General features: G+C 40.6%; 1 protein-coding gene across 3 annotated transcripts in view; it reads right to left on the bottom strand.

The window, feature by feature from the left end:
• Positions 1 to 22,272, bottom strand: part of CNTNAP5 (contactin associated protein family member 5) — a 789,161-nt gene that overhangs the window by 236,325 nt on the left and 530,564 nt on the right. For all 3 annotated transcript variants that reach the window (XM_026015709.2, XM_072757524.1, XM_072757523.1), the window contains one exon: positions 10,387 to 10,587. In XM_026015709.2, the coding sequence (XP_025871494.1) occupies positions 10,387 to 10,587 (201 nt within the window). The remainder of the gene's footprint in view (positions 1 to 10,386; positions 10,588 to 22,272) is intronic.

The raw sequence follows: 22,272 nt of genomic DNA on the forward strand, positions 1-22,272 counted from the left end.
AATGAACGTTTTGAGTAGAGAGAGCAGCTAATGCATTAGTTTAAAACATAGAAAGCTAGCTTGGCATGGAGCAGAATAAAAGGATATAGGGCTCTGTTTAGGGAGCACGTGGGAGAGTGGGAAGTAGGGAGTGGGCTCAGCCTACAGAGCTCTGTAGGCCATGGTAAGGAGTCTGAGTTCTGTCTCAAGGACACTGGAAAGGGTTTATAGCCAGGGTTATATAATCTCATTTTGGAAAAAATAATCACATTGCCTGCTGTGTGAGATAGAAACCATAGGGAGATGGGGTAACAGTGGGGTAGAAGAGAAGCAGGGATGATGCACTTGTCCAGTCTGGAGATGATGAAGTCTAAACTTAAGTGGTAACAGTGGAAGTGAAGGGAAGAGCTGGGGTCAAAGTTAGCTGTGACTGATGAGTTTGAGTATTTGTTAATATACTGGATGGGAATGGAAATGATAAGGAGGGAATGAGCCATAGGTTTTGGCTTTGAGAAACTGGATAGTGTCATTTATTGAAATGAGAAAAATAGAAAAATAAATGGAATTGAGCCGTTGCCAGAGGAGGGGAATGGACTATAGACTTAACATTAACACTTTCAACAGTGCTATTAGGTAGGCAAATATCATATTTATAAATACTTAAAATGCAGTCTAAAAGTAAGTAAGCCCATAAAACAGGAGGCAGATCCCAAAATTCAACTTCACCAGACATACAGCAGGATTCTGAGACCCTCTCCTGGCAGCTAGGAGAATGAATGTTCCCTTGCTCTTTTGAAAATATAATAAAATATTGACTAAAATAACCATAGTGTCTTGAATGTCTACTATCAGCAAGACACAGCACCTATCTTACTACATTTACAGATAAGGAAACTGAGGCTTAGAAAGTCCACGTAACATACTCATACTCTCAGAGTTAAGAAGTAGAAAAAGTAAATTTCATGCCATTTTCTTTGATTCCAAAATTCATGCTACTTTCATGTAGCTGCCACTGTACTACATCTTAAGATTAGAAAATAGAACACTTTTACCTTTAAGTACATTCAAAATAAATTAAGCGAACACAGTCTTTCATAGAGCAATGAGAAAAATAAAATCTTTATCTCATACGGGGTTCAGTTGTTGATTCTTGAGCAATCCATGTTAACTACCAAAGTAATTAATGGTCTAGAAAGCAATTCATTTGCAATCAGGCACATATTATCTCTCGAATTTATGTGGGATATTTTTTGTTTTCCTTAGACACATACCCACATCTCTAGCTCAACTAAGGTGTATGTCTTCTTTGTAAAATCCACCGACTTTTAATTTTGACTTTATGTCCCCAGCAAAACACCAAGAATGAATTATTAGGACCTTCGGAGAGGTGGCTTTCAAGCACAGTAAAATGCACTGACTTGATTCATGTGATAGTCTCTTTATATTTTTTAAGACCTATGGTAAACTCTTATAAACACATTTTAGCCATACTACTTTAAGGGCAACAAAAAGTGCATAAGAGGGAAAAAATGGAGAGTCAGACACATTTCCTGCCTGAACTAAAACTGACTCATCAATGGCCAGCAGGTTATCAAAGTGTAAGCTCCAGTCCAGAGTTGGAGAGATGTGGGTTTGACTCCTAGTTCTGCCTGCCATTAGCTCTATTTTATTAGAGTAGTTGACTATCCATGAAAAATTTTGAAGAAAACATGGTAGTTTTTTTTTTTTTTTTATGATAGTCACACACAGAGAGAGAGAGAGAGAGGCAGAGACACAGGCAGAGGGAGAAGCAGGCTCCATACACAGGGAGCCCGACGTGGGATTCGATCCCGGGTCTCCAGGATCGCGCCCTGGACCAAAGGCAGGCGCCAAACCGCTGCGCCACCCAGGGATCCCGAAAACATGGTAGTTTTAAAGCATGTTCATACACTCACCCCATGCAAAAAACGGAATGAAATTCTCCTCCCATTCAATATGGGCCAGCCTGAATGACTGTCTTCTAATAATTAGAAAGTGACAGAAATAATAATGTATAACTTTCAATACTAGGTAACAAAATGCAGTATAGGTCCCACCTGCCCCTCTCCCTCTATTGGGATGTTTGTCCCTGAGACTCAGCCACTGTCTTATGAGAAAATGAAGCAGCCACATGGAAAGACCATGTGCCCAATTGAGGACCCAGACAGCACCAACTGAGTGAGTGAGTGAGTGAGAGCCCTGGAGGACAGCAGCCCCAGCCCCAGCCCCAGCCCTGATGACCCAGGCTAGAGCCGAGATGGGTAAGTCCTACTGGTACCTAACCACACTGCAGACGGGTGGGCAAGATGGATGTTATTGTTGTTTTAAAACATTAAGGTTTATGGTGGTTTGTTACCTAAAAATTGATAATCAGAACAAAAGATAAACCTTTTCTTCAGTACCTGAATGCTCCTTTTATTATATTCCTTCCCTCTGTAAGACCTTTTCTTCTTGTTTTAAGTAGTACGATTAAAATATGGCATAATGAAAGGACCATGATGGACTTTGGGATCAGTTCTGTCTATCTATCTATCTATCTATCTATCTATCTATCTATCTATCTATCTCTATCATCTATCTCTCTATCTATCTATCACATGTGTATGTGTGTGTGGGGCATGCATGTGCGTGTGTATGTGTGTGTGTGTTGCAGGAAAGGAGGGAAGGATGGAAGAAGGAAAGAAGAAAGAAAGAAGAAAGAAAGAAAGAAAGAAAGAAAGAAAGACAGAAAGAGAGAGAGAGAAAGAAAGAAAGAAAGAAAGAAGAAAGAAAGAAAGAAAGAAAGAAAGAAAGAAAGAAAGAAAGGGATCAAGGAAGGGATCAAGGAAAGAAGGAAGGGAGGGAAGAAGTGGGTATGCTGCAGAGGACAAAGATTCCAGCTCCAAAGGTGACCTCTAGAATTTATAAGTGTGGTGGAGGTAAGTGGCAAGTAGTGAAATAATGGGTGAAGGAGCCAATGCAACCTCAACTCAGTGTAACTGGGGGAACAAGTACAAAAATACTACCATGAATCAGAAGTAACCAGAGGGGTCTCTGAGCCTTCTGCTTAGAGTGCTGAGCTAGACTGTGTGGATCAGGACTATATGAGACAAGGCTTCTGTCCTCAGGGAGCTCATAGTTATTTTTAGTTCACCAGGCTTAGGAAGTGACCTAAAATGTCTATGGTTGTGGCAAATTATGGATACCTTGTTTAGCCTGACTTAAATAAACTAACAAATTCTTTGGACTTGAAATAGGAAGAGAAAGAGTAATCCTTTGCTTCTATGTTCCAGTGACTTTCCCCTGTACACTTAGAATAAAATTGATAGCACTAGGGCTGTCATGATCTGGTTTCTGGACATCCCAGCCTCATTCTCCTGTCACTCTCCTTTACTCTTCTCTCTCTACTAGCCATACTGGCCCTCTTTCAATTCCTCTGCCTGGAATCTTCTGCCTCAGATATCATATGGCCCACACCTTCTCTCCAACAGGACTCTATGGCACACCCCTCCCCCCCTAAACTAGGAGGCTTTGCTGCCCTTTCATGAAATAGAACTCCCCATGCCTGGTCACTCTCTGGCTTCTTTTGCTTCTTGATTTTTCTTCCTTATGTTCATCATGAACTGAATATGTTTGGGGGTGGGAGTGCGTGTGTGTGTGTGTGTGTGTGTGTGTGTGTGTGTGTTTGATCTGTCTCTCTCATACTCCTGCTACAATCATGTGGGCAGGAACTCCATTTTTTCAATGTTTCATTCCCACTGGATAGAAAAGTATGTGTCACATAACGGAAAATCAATAAATCCTTACTGTTTGAAAGAAAATGTAATCCTCTGCTAATTGGTCATGATTGGTACAAATACTGGGGACAAAGAGTTAGTTTTAAACTCTTTAAAGTATCCTGAAAAGCTCCTTTTTTTCTATCCATAATTTGACTTTTCTCCATCATAATTCCTTACCTAGATTTCTAAGGCTGATCATTCATTTTATACACATCTGAAGCCAAATATTACAAATGGGCATGAGGGTTTATACACACAAGTACATTTACATTACATTTTATATTTGGACATATAAAAAGTATATATAGTTACATAACATATATTATATAGTATGTGCTCCATACTGCATAGGGTATATACAACCCTACAGTGCATAGTATGTATATATAATATATCCATTCATGATGTGCTCTATATTTATATATAATCTAAACTACATATCACATATTATATATATAGCCTAGTTAGCCATATACTCACTAAAATATCATCAATTAAGGGAAAAGAAGAAGATAGAAAGTTTTGGAAGTCTTTAAAAGAAATTGGACTTCAGGGGCATCTGGGTGGCTCAGTTGGCTATGCACCTAACTCTTGATTTTGGCTCAGATCATGATCTCAGGGTTATTATAGATGAAGCCCATGTCAGGCTCTGTGCTGGGTGTGGAGTCTGCTTAAAACCCTCTCTCTGTGTGTCTGCCCCTCCCTCTCCCTCTCCCTCTCTAAAAAAGAAAAAAAAAAACAAAGAAGAAAGAAAGAGAAAGAAAGAAAGAAAGAAAGAAAGAAAGAAAGAAAGAAAGAAAGAAAGAGAGAAAGAGAAAGAGAGAGGGGGGGAGGGAGGGAGGGAGGGAGGGAGGGAGGGAGGGAGGGAGGAAAAAATAGGATTTCAGTGCTTTCAAATCCTTGGGAAAACAAGTAGGTAAAGCAACAAAGCAATTGACCCCAGGTGGAAACCACTCAAGTGCCTGCCTATCTGAATGAAGAATGAATGAATGAATGAATGAATGAATGAATGAATGAATTATGTTTGCCCATACGAGTAGGGAAACAAAGACTTTGAGGCACTTTACCACACTGAATAATTAGTTTTACTGAGGAAACTAGTCTTCATGGCAAACTTGTTTGCATGACTGATTTGCTTGGCAAATGCTTTCTCTTCAGAACCAAAGTAAACTCCAGCTCAAGCTGTCCTGTGACTATTAGATTTCAAAGTAATGGACTCTCAATTTTCATACGTATTTTCAAACCATTTCAGTGGTTTCATGTCTCAATCATGACTTCTTACCTCTGCCTTAGAGAGCTCACAGCTTTATTGGGAAGAGTATTCCCGAATAGACTTCCATTATACAGACTGGTAAGTGCAAAAGGTACATACACCAGATACACTCCAATGAGAAAATCGAATGAGGGAACTCTTGGAGACTATGGAAGACAGTTTTTGGATAGGCAGGACTTTCCACCCTCATTCCCAGCAGGGACCGGGGCACTGGGCTTCCCCAGGTAACCACCTGCCTATACCCTTTCAATCTTGTCTCCCTTGCAGAGGTAAGTTGTGGATTATAGAGCTAATTGGCCACATAATTAAAGCATCCTCCAGACTGTGGATTCCATATTTCTTTCTGCATCTTCTGTGTGAATGTTTCATGAGCTGGGTTCTGTTTTATTTCATAAGTTCATCACATGTTACCTTCAGGACCCTGGCCTTGGGCAAAATTCCTGTGAAGATGCTGACCATGACAATGGTCTGAGCTCCAGCAGGGTAACCCTTATTCCTAGGGTCAAGTGGCCACCTCCACTCCTGGTGACAAAGAGCACGGGTAGGCTGATGATTCCTGTCTTGGAAACTTCTCTGTAGCACAGGATTGTAGGCCCTGCACAATGCTCAGGATAGTAAGTAGAAGCATAGGGAAGACAACTTGAAAGATGCACAGGGATAGCAAAGATACCTTTCCCATGGGCCTCTGTGGCTTGGAATTCTGGTTCTTCAGAGAGTTTCTAGCATAAACTTTCAGTTAAAGAGACAGATGACACATTCCATTGGCTGGCACTTATCAGCAGCTCTGGGCAAGAATATCAGAGGAAACTGTCAGAAAATGACAGTGTCATGGTTCAATCACTGACTGAATGAAAAATACACAGTGGTGAACCAACCAGGCCTGAACTTAGCCTGCCTGACTTTCTTTACCTTCTCCCTTTGCTGCTCCTGGGTGAATGGAACCAAAGCCGGAGCTGAGAGCCAGCAGGAAGAGGCTCTAGGAATGCTGTTGTGGGGGTCCTCCAGGCCACCCTGGGAAGGGGTGCATGAGCAACTCATCAAGGATGCTACAAAACTTTTGTAGCTACCCAGGAATTTGCCCTAACTCAAGCTGCTGTGACAATCCCAGGGCCTTGACAGATGGGGGATGTGTCACCTCTTTTATCTTTTTATCTTCATTTTCTTACAGAATAAGGAAATTCACAGAAACTCATGTTTACCCTGACTGCTTGATTTCCCTCTAACTTCTGGGTCTTTGAGATTTGCAGGGTATATCAGAAATAGTATCCTTGCTTTGACCATAGGTGAAGTCTGGTCCAAGAACCTGATCTGCCCCTCCACAGCATCTTCTTGTTTCTGAACTTCTGTTTCCTCAAGTGCCAGATGTGGATAACAACCCTTACTGTGCAGAGCCCTTGTCTGGATTAGAAATAATGCTTATATGGCTCCCCAGACATAGCTGCAAACATGAGAAATGCTTAGTCATTGGTGGCCATTTGAAAAGTTATTTATTTTTCCCTCATCTTGCCTTCTTTTATTTCCTCTCTATATTATCTTTGTGTGTAATATGGAGGAGAATCTATAACAAATAAAGCATCCTCCACATTCTCTTCATATTGATTTAAGTCCACAGTCACCATAATTTAAAACACTTTATAGCTTCTCCTAACCCTGACTACCAGTAGAAACTCCCTCCAATAACCTAAAGGAATCATACTATACATTGTTTTAATTAAACAAAATTATAATTGTCTTTGACCTTCTTCTGCATCTTTCAAATTGCCAAAGGGAAAATAAGATATATGTTGCTGACAAGTAGGTACTTAATCCTACTGTATTCTTGGGAGTATAAATTGGCACAAATTTGATATGTTGCAGAAGTCAATATGTCAAAAACCTTAAAAATATGTGCACTCTTTGCTCTGATAATGGCACCTCAAGGAATTTATCCTAAGGATATAATCAGCTTTGCTCATAAAGATCTATGTGCAAAAAATGTTCTGGCAGCATCTGTATTACAAAAAAGAGAGAACTAAATGTCCAAAATAGATTTGTGAATTTTGTATATCCATTGTGGTATGTCCATACAATGAAGGAGAATCTATAGCAAATAAAGAATCCTCCACATTCTCATATTATCTGTTGTTAATAGACATTATGATATGGAGTCATATTTATTGATATGGAAAGATATGTTTACCATGTACATGTGTGTATATGTGCATGTGTGTGACAAAGTAATAAAACAGTATCACTGGGGGGCTCTGGCTTCAGCAGGTAAGGGAGAGACTTGTTCATCTCTTCCATACAGCAGGTAGGTAAGTAGGAGATGGCCTCTACTCATCTCCCCTTTCTGTGGTCTTTTCCATAGGAAAGGGGTTGCCTAAATAATTAGAGAAATGAGAAAAACAACTCTGCAAGTGTGTGCCTATATGTCTCTTCAAAATTCATATGTCAAAATCTTAACCTTCAATATGATGATATTAGGAGATAGGGCCTCTGGGGGGGGGGTAATTAGGTCATGAGGGCAGAGTCCCCATGAATGGGATTAGTGCCTTTCTAAAAGGGGCTCCAAAAGATCTCTCATTCTCTTTCTGGCACGTTGGGATATAAGAACAAGTGAGGTGTCTGGTTCTTGAAGATGGTCTTCACCAGAATCCAACTATGTTGGCACACTGATCATGGAATTCCAGCCTCTGGAACCATGAAACATAAATTTCTGTTTTCTATGAGCCCATCAATCTATCATATTTTGTTATAGCAACTCAACAAACGCAGTATGCTAGGCCCTGGCTCTGGGATTCATGTGCCTACAATGGTGCACATTGTTGTCTCTGCCCCTATTTCTGTGAAGTAAGTACAACTGAGTCAGTGCTCATCCCCATACTGAGGGGTGTGGAGTTGGGGCCATATTTCTATGGGGCTCTCTTCTCAGTCCCATCCCCCAAACAAGCAGCACCTGGTATATACCATTCTACAATCCAGCTCACCAGAAAAGAGTAGACGCTCTGTATACATGCTTATTGTCCTCCATCTCCCTCATTTGTTTCATAACCCATGGAAGAAAAGAGGATTAATGAGTTTCTCAACCCCAACATTCACTGTGTTTTTGTGAATGTGCAAAAAATGGAAAAATGTCAGGGCATCTGGGTGGCTCAGAGGTTGAGCATCTGCTTTTGGCTCAGGTCATGATCCTGGCTCTTGGGACTGAGTCCTCATCAGGCTCCCCACAGGGAGCCTGATTCTCCCTCTGCCTGTGTCTCTGTCTCTCTCTGTGTCTCTCATGAATAAATAAAATCTTTTTTAAAAATGGGAAAATGTCTGGAAGGATGCACACCTAAATGCAGCATTTGTGTCTCTGGGTAGTGAGATTATCTATATGCATGAGTCATAATTATTATTCTATTTACACCATTAAAATAGAAATAAAGTGATTCTTTGAGTCTGTGTCTCATTACAGTACAAATTTGGACCTTCCCTGCTGGGATGGAAGCTATGAAAGAGGAAAGAAATAAGACCCCAGTGTTTGTTGAGCACAGGATGAGTACCAGGCACAGTACAGGGAGTGCAGACTACATTTTTTCCTGCAGTCCTCATATCAGTCTTATTAGTTCAGGATTTTTGTGTAAATTGCTCAGGTGCTGAAATTGCTAGTGGAAACTTAGCAACTTGTACAAGTTTCTATAGGTAGGAAAAACAGAGTCACTCTCAATATGGCCTGCCCCCAAATCCATGCTCTCATACTTGAATACACTCAGGGAATTCATGACAGTTGGATTATAACAACAGCAACTATAACAGCAAAAACATCCACAAAGGCAATAGTATCATGAAATTGGTATCACATAATACATACACTAAAGGAAATCCATGGTCTGAATGAACAGAATCCCACTTTTCCTAAAATTCCATCAAACTCAATTCTTAGAAAACTAGAAGCCACACAATGAAACGAGGGTAGGTTAGTTTTCCGGACACGGGTACTCTGAATAGTGACAATAGTGACAGGTGCAGGCTCGAGAGCCAGGACGGAGAGAAATACAAACAATATACACACGGAGCCTCTCAAGCAGCACCACCTAAGAACACGGGGAAGAGGGGCAACCACTGCTGCCTCAGATCTAATCAGCCCTGCAAGCATGGCTGGGTCTGAGGAGACTACAATAATTGATTTTCACAATGATGATTCTGAGTCATCAAGAAAAGGTTACATTTTATGTTCAGAACTCTCTGTTTAAGAAGGCAGGGAAGCATGTAATCCATTTGAGAAAGATTTTCATTTCAAATAGTTAAAAATTCTTTGAAAACATTTTTGGTGCTTAAAGGGATAAGTGACAGTTATCTGGAAAATTCACTTATGTGGAACAACGTCTTTCCTAAAGATTCTAGATCAGCGAGGCGGCGTGTTCTATTTAGTTAGGCTTCTATCGCTTCTCCTTTGTTGACATTCCACTGTTTAATCTTCTCAAGCCTTTCAAAATTCCTAACCTCCAAGCATGGGGTTATAAATGTCTTGGGGTTACAGATTGTGACACCATTCTTGGATATTCCACACCCCTATGACCCTCAGCTTGTGTGTGTGTGTGTGTGTGTGTGTGTGTGTGTGTGTGTGTGTGTGTGGTGGGGGGGTCTGCTGTCTGCATGCACACGCGCACATGCACCATGGAACACAGGATGAAGATATTCACAAAAATGACCGATTCCCAGGGCACTCATGAACTTTGACACAGCCCTCTTGACATTCTGTGAAAACCCTTTTGGGTTTTGGGAAGCTGGTCCTAGAAGTTTTTTTGTTTGTGGATTTGTTTTGTTTTTCCTAAAAGCAAACTTTATGTTTAAAAAGAGTCATTTCCATCGAGACCCACGTTTTCCAAGCAACATTAGTACTGTACACACGGGGCTGCCCTCTTCCCTCTGCACCTCTTGCCTTGGACATGACTCACTGTTCTTTGGCGAATGTGCAGAGATCCTTCATGCTTTCTAAGATGCTGTTCCCTTTCCCAGAAACGTTCCTTCCCACCTCCAAACCATCTATATCTAGTTCAATGCTCTCTTCAAGTGCTATTGATTTCAAGCAACTCCTCATTCTCTCACTTGTTGAAGGATGTGTGTTGTCACCATTTTCTCTTTGAAGATTAGGATGCGACCTTGAGAGGTTACCTTGAGAGACTTCCTTTTGGTCATACCTGGGAATCAGAGCCAGGATGAGTACATCCCCAGTCCTGTCTTGGCTTCATTTCTTTCCACCACACAATGAACAACCATCACTGCACCCCACCTTCTGTGGGAAAATACCCTTCTCCTTGACATTCCATGTTTTCCAGGACTATCTGTGGTCACCCTGTGCAGCTCACACAGAGGGCTGGGGGTGAGCCTTACCTGGCGTGTTGAGCAAGCGGGACCTTCTACAATGGTAAGCCACTTCCTGTTCACAGTGCTCTGAACTGTCAATCATGGCTTCCACCTGCTCCATGCTGCCACCATAATCCAAAGCCATGGTGTAGGGCTTCTCCGGGTTGGCGCCCCGCACATGGGTCAGCTCTGTATTGTTGTGCTGCACTGATGTCCAAATCTTGTCCTCTATCCAGAAAACACAACCCAAGGCAGGAAACATTAAAAAGAAGGTCAAAAGAGGTTCATACTTCTATAATTCAATAAAGCTGGGGGTGGGCAGGTGGGGAAGAGGATCATACAAGTAATGCGATGCTTGACTCAACACGGGACAAATAATCTACCGGAGTGCTCCACTTATGCAAATTCAAATGACCGGAGAATTTCTGTTTCTCATAGAGCTCCACCCAGAGTTAGTACAGGGGTTAATAATCATAGGAACTAAGTTTGTGGGGCCCATTATGCTAAGCATTTAATGCCCATAATTTTAAACTGGCATCACCTAAACTGGAAGGAAGTTAGAAACGCCGTGCTAGAAATGAAGGAAAAGTGACCGAAACTGAGCAGCTTACCCATGTGCAAGTGACCAAGCAAGAATAGGAACCAAGGATGTCTGACTGCAAAGCCCATACTTCCAGCTACTCACACACACTTCCCCACAAGACAAACACTAGAACAGACGACCATCTCGCAGATACACAGGGATCACACCGAGTGTTTACTATACACAGAAAGACCTGCATATAGAAAGTTAACTATCAAATACACCTAATTAGCAAGGATGAGATTGCGTGATCCACACTGAACATGCAAGACACTTAACTGAAGTTCCTTTTAAAAAAAATTCTCTCTGCTGCCTCTATTTGCCAAAGAAATATTTTCAGAGTTTTACAATAAAATAACATGCAGAGATGAGGACCTTCACATCAGGATTGGAGGACACATTTTACCCATTACAGGTGAGAATGGGAGGTGAGGAGAGAGGAGAGAAATTTGAGTTTTACAGCTTGAGACATGTGTATTTGGCACCTATCTCTGCCAACAACAAGCTTGGAAAAAATCACTTCAGTTTTCTAGGGCTCAGTTTTATTATCGAAAAAAAAAAAAAAAAAAGACAGCAATCCCAGTAGCAGGGCTGTTACTATGGAACAGCAACCAAACATGAAGTTGCAAGGCACTATCTGAGATCTATCAGACATTCTGTACTAATAACCTAGACTAAAACATTTACTGCAATTGGACATAGAATCTCATTCCGAACATGCTCACAAATAAAGCAAAGGAGGAAATAGGAAGACTCAAAAAGCTTTTGTCATCCGAGAATCTTGCCCACATAATAACATCATTACTCTTCATAGATTCTCAGAGCTGAAAAATAACTTAACATAGCTATCATGTGGTTTCCCTCCTACTTCACCCTCCTAATTTTTATAAAGGAGGAAACCAAGGGCTAGGAAGTAAAGAAATGACCCAAGTCATATCTATTAAACAATAGTGATCAGCGCCCACATTAAAAGTAACTATTATTAATTTGTACTACTAATAAGCAGGATCACAACTGTAAGCATATTTATCAAAAAAGGAAAAGCACAGGCAACCAAGATCCCCGGTTTTAATACTTTCTCTACCCTAACTCTGTACGTGACTTGGAAGAAGTAATGTCACTGCTTGCACTTCTATTTCCCTATATTAGCAGAGGGGAGAGAAAGAAAATTTGGTTTCCATTATCCCTAAAGTATTTTCCAACCACAGAGAAGGAACTATTTCTTGAAGCAAAATTATTAAACCCTATTCAAGTATTCTGATTAAGCTTCAGACTATTTCCTAAAACCAGCCCAATGATAACCACGTCTCCAATGTTTAATGGAGGTATAAAACATTTTCTATAAAGTCTAAAAAACAAATCAGAAAGAAGGTTATTAATTCGGACTTTAAAGTAATAATAGGACATTATTTCTAATTGGTAAAAATAATATTACACAGGTAGTTAACCTATAACACCGAAAATGTCAGTACTGATGAGACAAACTCTGTTAAATTACCAAAGAAAGGTAATTGTTTAATAACACAATATCATAGAGAGAAATAAAGACTGACAGTTCCGAAATGTCCATGGTATGTAGAAGAAGAAAAGAACCACCAATTTAATGTATAATACTAGGTGTTGTGCTACTGTTTCATGTGAGGGCATTTTAGGTGCCTTATTTCCGGTGTACATAGCAATCCACCACGGGAGATGTCAACATAGATAGATAAATAGAGACAGAAAGACATAGATATTGACACAGCCATATGTATAGACACAGACACATCCATAGAGGTATAGATATACGAAGGCTTAGAGAGAGAAAAATAAACTTGTTCCCAGTCTCACTGTGTCCAATCTGATGCCAGAAACGGTCCGCATAGTATCATTAAATCACACGAATTTAGATTTCCCTCCAAACATACACAGATTCTTACATCCATATATCCATTCATCTGATTATTCATACATTCACTCATTGATTTGCTTATTCATTTACTCACAGACTCATATTGCCAGAATCATATTCTATCTTTAGCAAGATGGAAAAGGAAAACGTGTGGGAGAGACAACCTCTCATCTTAAAGCCATTAATGTTGCCAACTCTGCCTTCTGGAACCTAAGGATGCATGGAAGTCCTAATAGCTCAACTATTGGCACCTTTTGACATATGCAAATATACACAAGATACAAAGGAACAATTAAGAGCTCCAAAGTGCTCCCCATGACTCACAAAGACATCACAACCCCTGCATACACAGTATGAGAGACACAAGGAGAGGTGATGATGGGAAACCTAGAGCCTCTTAGCTGGCTTTCCTTTCAGAGATGCCCTTTGTCCTTTGATTATTTTTTCCTCCTGGGAGATAGCAGAAGACAGATTGAAAAGAAGGAGGTAATTGGATGCTATTTCTTTTCACTTTCTGCTTTTTTTTTTCTTTTTTCCCCCTCTATTTCATTGGTAGCAGGTGCAGATTAAGCCCTGCACTCTGACAAAATATTAAAGGCTAGGGGTCAATGCCACTCATGAAAGTTGGCTTTCGTGCTTGATGCTCCCAGTGTCTCTTCTAAGATGGGGACAGGTAGTTTTAGCTAGGGAATGTCTATGTGAAGTTTACCTCTAAGGATTTTCAAACAAGTAAGATTCATTTTGAACCGTCTTTTAGGTGGATAGAGGTGGGAACCCATTCATGGAACAGCATGCACATGGCTTAACTGAATATTGCAAGCATGAAGCTAAATGTTAAAGATGGTCAATTTAGTCAATGGGCATGTGGATATTTATGGACACAGAAGGGGCTCTGCTGTTACAAGACCTGGATGTGTATGCCAACTCGACACTTACTGGTTAACACTAGCCTTGGTCAAATCATTACTTCTCTAGAGTTCAGTTTCCTCATCAGTAGTATTTGGAAAGCAGAAATCATGTCAACCATTTAGGGTGGTTGTAAGGATTGAGGGGGTTTGTGTGAGAAGGTCCATTATTAACTAAATTATTAAGTGTATCATCTCTTTCCTAAGGATCCCACAGATATCACTTGGTACTATTACTGACAATAGCATCAAGGAGGAGATGGCTTCTGGTGGTTCTCACAAGAGTTCTTACTAACGGGGTTCTTTCCCAGAACATAAAGTAAGACATATGAGGCACTTGGAGGGGGTGGGGGCAAACTGAGACTGGTCCTCTCTCTCTCTCTCCAGATCCATGGGGAAAACACACCAGTTTCAAGAGACCTGGAACAGGAAATTCATCCTTTCCACAGTTCTGTGAACTTGAACTCTTACACAAACCTTTAGAGGTTTACCTATAACTTAAGAAAGTCCAGTTACACTCAGGGTCGGAGGAGTAAATTATCTAAATTCTATGATTGGGAGAATTCTAAAATTCTCCAAGCTCCAAGCTCCATCCTCTGCTGGTCTGCCTCCAAACCAGACCATCTACCACAGGGCATATATTCTCATCTCTAGAGATGAATCTAGGACTTCAAGGTCCAATGAGACTGCCTGGCTCTAGAAATCTGCCTGTCTGATTGGAAAATGTGTTCTGCTACACCTCAGTAGTGAAGCTTTGGGCAAGTTATTAACCTCTGAAATTTCTGCTTTGGAAAATGGGATATTGATATCAATCTTTCTATCCATGATAATATCATAGTGATTTGGCATCACATTTCACATGGACATGTAACAGTCTGTCTGGCATGCAAAGGAGTAAAGAATCTATGTTTTGAAACTTTTTTACAACATGAGACTGAGGACCCGGACTTCATTCCTTAGGGAATTGAGGGTGGGAAGCTCATCCAGGAAATGAGGTTAACAAGTGGGCTTCACTGCAATTTCTTGTAATACAGCTATTGTGGTGTATAATTACTTATTACTATCTTGTTCAATTATCTTTACACTTTAGAAGAGTCTCCTGTGTCTCTATATGTATTTGTGTCCCTTTCATTTCCTGAAATTTTGTCAGTGGAATTTGCTGGTTAGTCCTCAGGGTCCCAGAAACCTGGCAAAAGCACTGCTTTTGCTACTACTTTTTTGCCACTCAGTTCCTTCTCCATTATTTCTTAGTGTATACTACCGTTCAGTCCCCTAATGAGAAGCACAGCCCTATCCTTCTAACTTGTTCAAAAGAATACATGTATTCAACTATCCAAGACAAATTCCCTGCTTAAGGGAACACTGTTTTTGGAGACTTTTGAACTGGCAGCAGGAATTTATTCAATTCACTAAGGATCTTAGTTAGTTTAAAGTAACAATAACTATATATTTGCTTTTTTATGTGATACATAGTTTGCAGATATTTTCTACAGTTTTACAGACTCCATTTTTTAATTTGTTGATAGTTTCCTTTACTGGGCAGAAACATTTTTGGTTTGATGTAATCCCACTTGTTGAGTTTTGTTTTTGTTGCCTGTAATTTTGGTGTCCCAGCCAAAAAATTATTGCAAAGACCAAGGTGAAGGAGTGACTTCTTTGTGTTTCTAGGATTTTTACGGTATCAGGTCTTATGTTTAAGCCTTTACTTTATTTCGAGTTAATTTTTGTGAATGGTATAAATAGGGGCCCAATTTCTCTCCCTCTCTCTCTCTCTCTTTCTCTCTCTCTCTCTCTTTTTTGCATGTGGCTATCTAGTTTCCCCACCACCATTTGTTAAGAGACTATTCCTTTCTCCGTTGAGTGTTCTTAGCTCCCTTGTCAGATACTAATTGAACACATCTGTGGGGTTATAATTCTGGGCTCTCCATTTTGTTCTGTGATCTATGTGCCTATTTTTTTATGACAGTACCATACTGTTTTAATTACTAGAGCTTTGAAGAAATCGGAGGATGTTGTTTAAGGATGCCCAATGTACTGGATGAGTGTAAATGATCTCATAACCCAGACCCCCCACCAGTTATTTGCCACCTTTATGCATAAAGGAATTATAGGCCATGGAGCATCAAGGAGCATATGCGATAAAATTCTAAAACATCATTTCATAGACATAACAATGTATTGTTATGGAGGCTAGCAAGCCATTTCTCAAACTACATTGTGAATTAAGTTTTGAAGGCTATCTTCCCATAAAGCTATGAGATCTCCAAAATATGAAGTATATTATTCATTCTTATGTTCAAATATGTACCCAGTTAATCCTGTGCCAGCCGCAAGAGTACCTGCTCAGATGGATAATATACTGCCTAACTCTCTAAAAGCTTATCGTTGTTATGGGGTAAAATTGTGTATGAAGAATGACAAATGTCTCAGGCTATTATAAGTACTCTTGAAATTACTACAAGTAAGTGAGGCTGCCCAGAGACCTGGTGGGGGCAGGGTTGGGAGTGGATGTCAGAGGACATTGCCCAACAGAGACTGCAATGTTTGCCTTGAGAATGGGCAGATCTACTGAAGTCTTTCATCCTCAGACCACCAAGGGGGCCACTGAGCACTTTGTAGGATTTCAGGAAGTCATTGTCAAACAAGGAGATTAGTTAATCACTATCTTTTGTCTCTAACAGGTTTTTTCTTCTAGCCTTTTCAAAGCCACTCCTCTATGCATATGTAGTGATCCAAATGTAAAAGAGGTTTCAAGTTATAAGATCCACATACACAAACACGTATACACATTCCATATGGCCACCAGCAATATCAACAACAAGAGAAAAGAAAAAGAAGTCACACAAAGTGCTAGCACAGTAATGATGAGATATTTTTGAACATTCTGTATCTTCATCTCTGTTGTGAAATCTTTTCTAGTTGTCCTCCAAGAAAGCCCTCTATGAACCCTCATCCCGGGTCTCTCTGTGACCTGCTAGTTTCACTTGCTCTCATTTCAGAAACCGTAAACTGTTTACATACAGAGCCACAATTTAATTTTCTTTCATATTCCTTCTCTCATCAATCAGATAGCTGATTGCTATTATGATGATGATGATCATTATTATTATTAACAATAGCAGTAATTGCAGATGATGTAAGCTGTTCTGTTACCATGGATATCACCACTGAGAAGAAAGAACAAACTAAAGGAAAGTAAAAAAAAAAAAAAAAAAAAGGAGAGAGACAGAGAGGGAAGAAATAACTCTGATTAATAAGACCTCATTCTACGCACATATCTGTCTATTTGCAGGGCCAAAAAAAATGTGCAATTTTTCTATCGCAATGCATGGGAGGAAGGGAAGTCTACAGATTGTCAATACCCAGCTTAATTGAACTTAAATCACCGTGGGGAGCTGCTTATAGTCCTTTGAAAAGTGTGCCAATTCACTTATGCCCCTATTGTAATAAAGCAAGTCTATATTAAGGTCCCTGGGGTCACTTTTGGTACAGTTATCTATGTTGACAAAGTGAATTTTCTGTGCCAAGGGTAAAGACAGTTTAAATAATCCTCAAACCACTGCCTGTACCACTCATTTGCCATCTACCCATGTACAGCCTAGTGACATCTCTTGTCGTTTTGCATTGATAGTTATTTAATTTTTCATATGTTTGTACCTTATCTCTCCATTTAAATCACAGGCAATGACTGCTGAGTAAATACCAGCTTGGCAAGGGCTTCTCTGGTTAATGGAGGCAGATGAGAGAGAGAAAAGCGAGGGCGGGGGACCGGCCGCAGGCTGGCGGACACCACCAGCTCGGATCCCTGAACAGCGCAGAGAACTTCCCCTCCCCAAGCCTCAGTCTTCTCATCTGTGAACTGGATACAACCCACTGCGCAGTGACGACGGCAGAGCAGGATCAAACCGCACGGGGCGGGGCGGGAGGGGGGATGCTGAGCCCAGAACCTGGTACCACACAGGAAATCAGAGGCCAGGGCCATCGCCTCCCCATGAAGCCGCTCGGGGAGCACTGGAAAGGGCAACTTCATTATCAGACGCAACTCTGGGAACCTGTCTGTAAAGCGACAGAGGCCTGGGAAAGCTGTTTTACGCTTGGGGGTGCGGGTCGGGAGGGGTGAGGGTGACCAGACTCCATGCACATTAGATCATACTTGATTGCTACTCGCTGGCTTACTCAAGGAAGATGTATTAAATGTCTGGAGTGTGCACAACATTATGTTAGGGACTGGGAAGGTAGGGTGAGGGTGATGAGGTTAAGTGACACTCTGGACACCAGCTCAAGGCCTTCACAGGCAGTTCTGGGAGAGAAGTTCACATGGAAGCCGAGAGTCTGGCAGTGTGGGGCAGGAGGGGCAGATGTGGACAAGCCAGGTGTGCCTGGCTTCTGGGCAAGGGAGAGTAGAAAGAAGCCTCCACATCAAAATCACCTGATGGAAAATGGGCTGTGTAGCTGGTGAGTAGGCTCTGGTTGCTATTAGAGGTATTTATGAAATCCTTAGGAGTTCTTTTGTTTTGGTACATTCTGAGGAAAAAGCTGGCACGCACACAGATCTAAATCCAGTTCCTACATATGGTACTTACTAACTGAGTGATGCTGGACGTGTTCTTCAATGTATCTGAGCCTCTGTTTTTTTTTTTTTTTTTTTTTTTTTCTTATGATAGTCACAGAGAGAGAGAGAGAGAGAGAGAGAGAGAGGGAGGCAGAGACACAGGCAGAGGGAGAAGCAGGCTCCATGCACCGGGAGCCCGACGTGCGATTCGATCCCGGGTCTCCAGGATCGCGCCCTGGGCCAAAGGCAGGCGCCAAACCGCTGCACCACCCAGGGATCCCGCCTCTGTTTTCTAAAATACAAGTTAAAAGTGATCTCTACCTCATACTTCATCATGTGGATTCGATGAAATAAACATTAAGACGATATAGCCCAGTATCTGGAACATAAGTAGACAACAAGTAGTATTTTCCATTCCTGTGGTTAAGAAGAGCTAAAGTAGCCAAGATTGAATTTAGGAGTCTGGAAAGGAGAGATTTGACTTCTTACCATAGTCCTGAGGAGGGATATCCAAGGGCAGCATTTACATCTCCTTTTACAAGCTAACAAAGGAAGACAAGGCACAGATTGTCTAATACTCAGTTTCAAGGATCTTATACTCTGATCCTAGAGGTGACTGACAAAAAAGAAAATTAAAGAGGAGCCTGGAATGATTCATCTTTCTTTCAGCAAACATCTCTGCTCTGGAGCTCATCACAGTATTAATGATATTCCCAAAGTGCCAGTGTCTTCTCCAGTGGGAAGCCTCTTCTAACTCCACCAGCATCCCATTCTGGTCTTGCTCAAGAACCATTATAAAAACTTGTTTACTCAAATCCCTGCTAAACTGTAAGCTCTACAAGGCAAAAGACGATCTGGTACGTCTTTGTATACCAAACACCATGGCATTTACTTACCATGTGACTAAACATCCAGCAGATTGCCAGGATTTCACTGACTTCAGTGACATTTCCTGAAATCAGCAAAAAGTGATATAGGATGGGAAAGTATGTTCAGATATGTACTTGAAATTCTGCTCTGCAGCCCAGAATATCTATTGCAAGAGCAGCATATTGAAGAAAAAGTTCAGGGATGCCTGGTTGGCTCAGTCATTGAGTGTCCAACTCTTGGTTTTGGCTGGGGTCATGAGATCAAACCCTGACTAGTCTCAGCGCTCAATGGGGAGTCTAGCTGGAATTCTCTCTCTCTCTCTTTCTCTCTCTCTCTCTCATAAATGAATAAATATAAAGGGAAAAAAAATCAAATATCCACCAAGGGGTTTCTGAATTAATAAAGCATAGTCAATTGGCACAGTGAAATTCTGTGCACTCATAATAAAGAAATAGTCTGTCTAGCTATACACCTTTGATAGAATACATTCTAAGAACTAAAATTAAAATTCAGCAAGTGTTATGCTTCACTTTGTTGTTGGTAGTTATATTGCTGATATGACTCTGAAGCTATTTTGTATATTTTGTCAGGTAGAACAAATGAATAAATATATTGGTATTGTTGAGACAGGTTTTACTGAGGGAGAAGAGAGAGATGGAAAAGAGAATGATGAGGAAAAATCTAACAGTGCTCCATTTGCATTACAGATAACCATAAGAAATGATAATTTAAGTATACGTAAGTATGCACCCATGCACGCGCACACACACACACACACACACACACACTTCCAAGTTCTGTCCACTGAAATGGACTAGATGTAATAAGCAAACCTAACACCTAGATTCTAATTTCCAAATACCATTTGCTATGAAAATGTGCCTTTTGCTTCTTTGGGGAAACCCCTGAGTCTTAGTCTAAGCAAGGCAAGTCCAAGGTAACATCTGGTAGAAAACAAGGAAGTACTCCAAGATTAATGGAGGCAGGTCAGAAAGACACAGGAACAGAATTAGTGGGATCATAACTAGCTGTATTTGGGGCAATTTGAACATCAAAATATATAACAATAATAGTGACATTTCCAAATGAGTCTAGAGCAACACAAGAGAGGTGGAGGCAAGGCAAGGGATAAAAAAGCTTTTATGGAAAAAAAAAGACTCTTCTGTAGAGAAGAATGCAGAATGACAGCTGAAAATGCAGAAGGAATTATAGGATTAGTAAAACAGCATTTTACAAATTCCAGTGTAATAGCATATGGGTCAGGGTCATTCCTGGACTGGGAGGAAATGTTTGGGAACTGGATAGTCACACAGAGTCTAAATATAACCCCACAGACGATTCACAGATTATAAACATCTTTACAACATAGAGATGCAGAAGTGCTTTAGCCAGTGATGGGGCTGAAGCTCCCCAATAAAACCATGTGCCCCCTGGTGGCATGCTCTGGAGAGACAGACATCACCCATGAGGTTTTCTTGCCGAAGTATTCCAACAATAAAGAAATGATCAGAAAACATTCCAAAAAACATGGAACATTTTGCTTAATAACTGGCCAATATCCTCCAAAAAAGTTACTGGGATGAAAACCATACAAAAGAGATGGGTTGGGGAAGGGTATGACAATCAAACCCAACATGTGGACACTCCTTGAATCCTTAATATACATACAAAAACAAATGCTGCCAAAAAAGACATTGTAGGAACAAGATAGACTATATATATTGGATAGTTTTGATTGAATTAATGGTTATGTTCTTATGTGTGGTTTTGGTACTATGGTTATGTAGGGCGATATTTTTGTTCTTAAAGATATGAGCAGAAGTGTTTAGGTTTAAATTTATCAGTATGTCTACAACTTACTTTCAAAATGCTCAGGAAAAAAAAAAAAGAAATATTTTATACCAGAAGTAAGAGAAGTGGGAGAGGGGGACAAAAGAGGGAGAGGGAAACGAGGATGGCACAAATGTGCAAATACAGCAAAAGTTTGACATTTGAAGACGCTAGGGGAAAGATGCATGAGTGCTCATGTTGGTGTCCGTTCAACTTTTCTGTAAGTTTGAACATTTTAGAATAAAAACTTGAGGGAGAAAAAGATAATGCTTTGCACAGTACTTCACCTGTAGTAAGTGCTCAAAGCTATCCTACTATGTTCTGATAAATTCATGTGCATTTGCCCTATTACCACCGCACACATAACTAGGACTAATTGGCCTAATAATTATCAAATAGAAAAAAATTAGTTTCATATTCAATCATTCACACATGATAGCATATCCATTTTCAAGTGCATATTTATTAATAATGTGGAATTAATTCTCAGGAGTGCATTCAGTATATCAGGTGTTGTGCGTTCATAAAAATTATTAACTATTTGCATTATTGCATCCTCAGAAACCAGAGTCAAGGTTTCTGGGGCTAGGGTGGTAAAAATAAGTAATAATAGCTATCATGCATTAAGTATATAATGCCAGGCATTTTTCCTTATGGGTTACATCAATTATCTCATATAAGCCTCATAACCACCTTAAAAACAGGTTCTATTTTTAATTATAGAAGTGGAATCTAAGTAACAGGGAAGTTGAGTAGCTCAATTACATCACCTAATTTGAGAAAACTAAGAAGTACTAGTGCTTGGATTCAAACCAAGCCCAAGTTTTTTTTTTTTTTTTTTTTTTAAGATTTTTTTTATTTATTCACAAGAGACACAGAGAGAGAGAGGCAGAGACACAGGCAGAGGGAGAAGCAGGCCCCATGCAGGGAGCCCGACGTGGGACTCGATCCCGGGACTCCAGGATCACGTCCTGGGCCAAAGGCAGGCTCTAAACCACTGAGCCACCCAGGGATGCCCCAAGCCCAAGTTTTTAATGTCAATGCTAGATTTGGTACATGTTTGTCTGTTGTGTGATTTGAAGGAGGAACCATGAGACTGTGACAGGCAAAGAAATTTCATAATAGAGAGGGGTGAGAGCTAGGTCTAAAGAAGTTGGTGAAGGAATGAGATTCTGGAAGAACAGAACTGGGAGCAGGGCATTGAGGGCTGGACAGAATGGTGGCAGAGGTGGCACTGTTACATCCGTGTGGCAATTGTCTCAATGGACAGGCTAACCAGTCA

The sequence above is a fragment of the Vulpes vulpes genome, chromosome 5 (assembly GCF_048418805.1).
Source record: "Vulpes vulpes isolate BD-2025 chromosome 5, VulVul3, whole genome shotgun sequence".
Classification (NCBI taxonomy): domain Eukaryota; kingdom Metazoa; phylum Chordata; class Mammalia; order Carnivora; family Canidae; genus Vulpes; species Vulpes vulpes.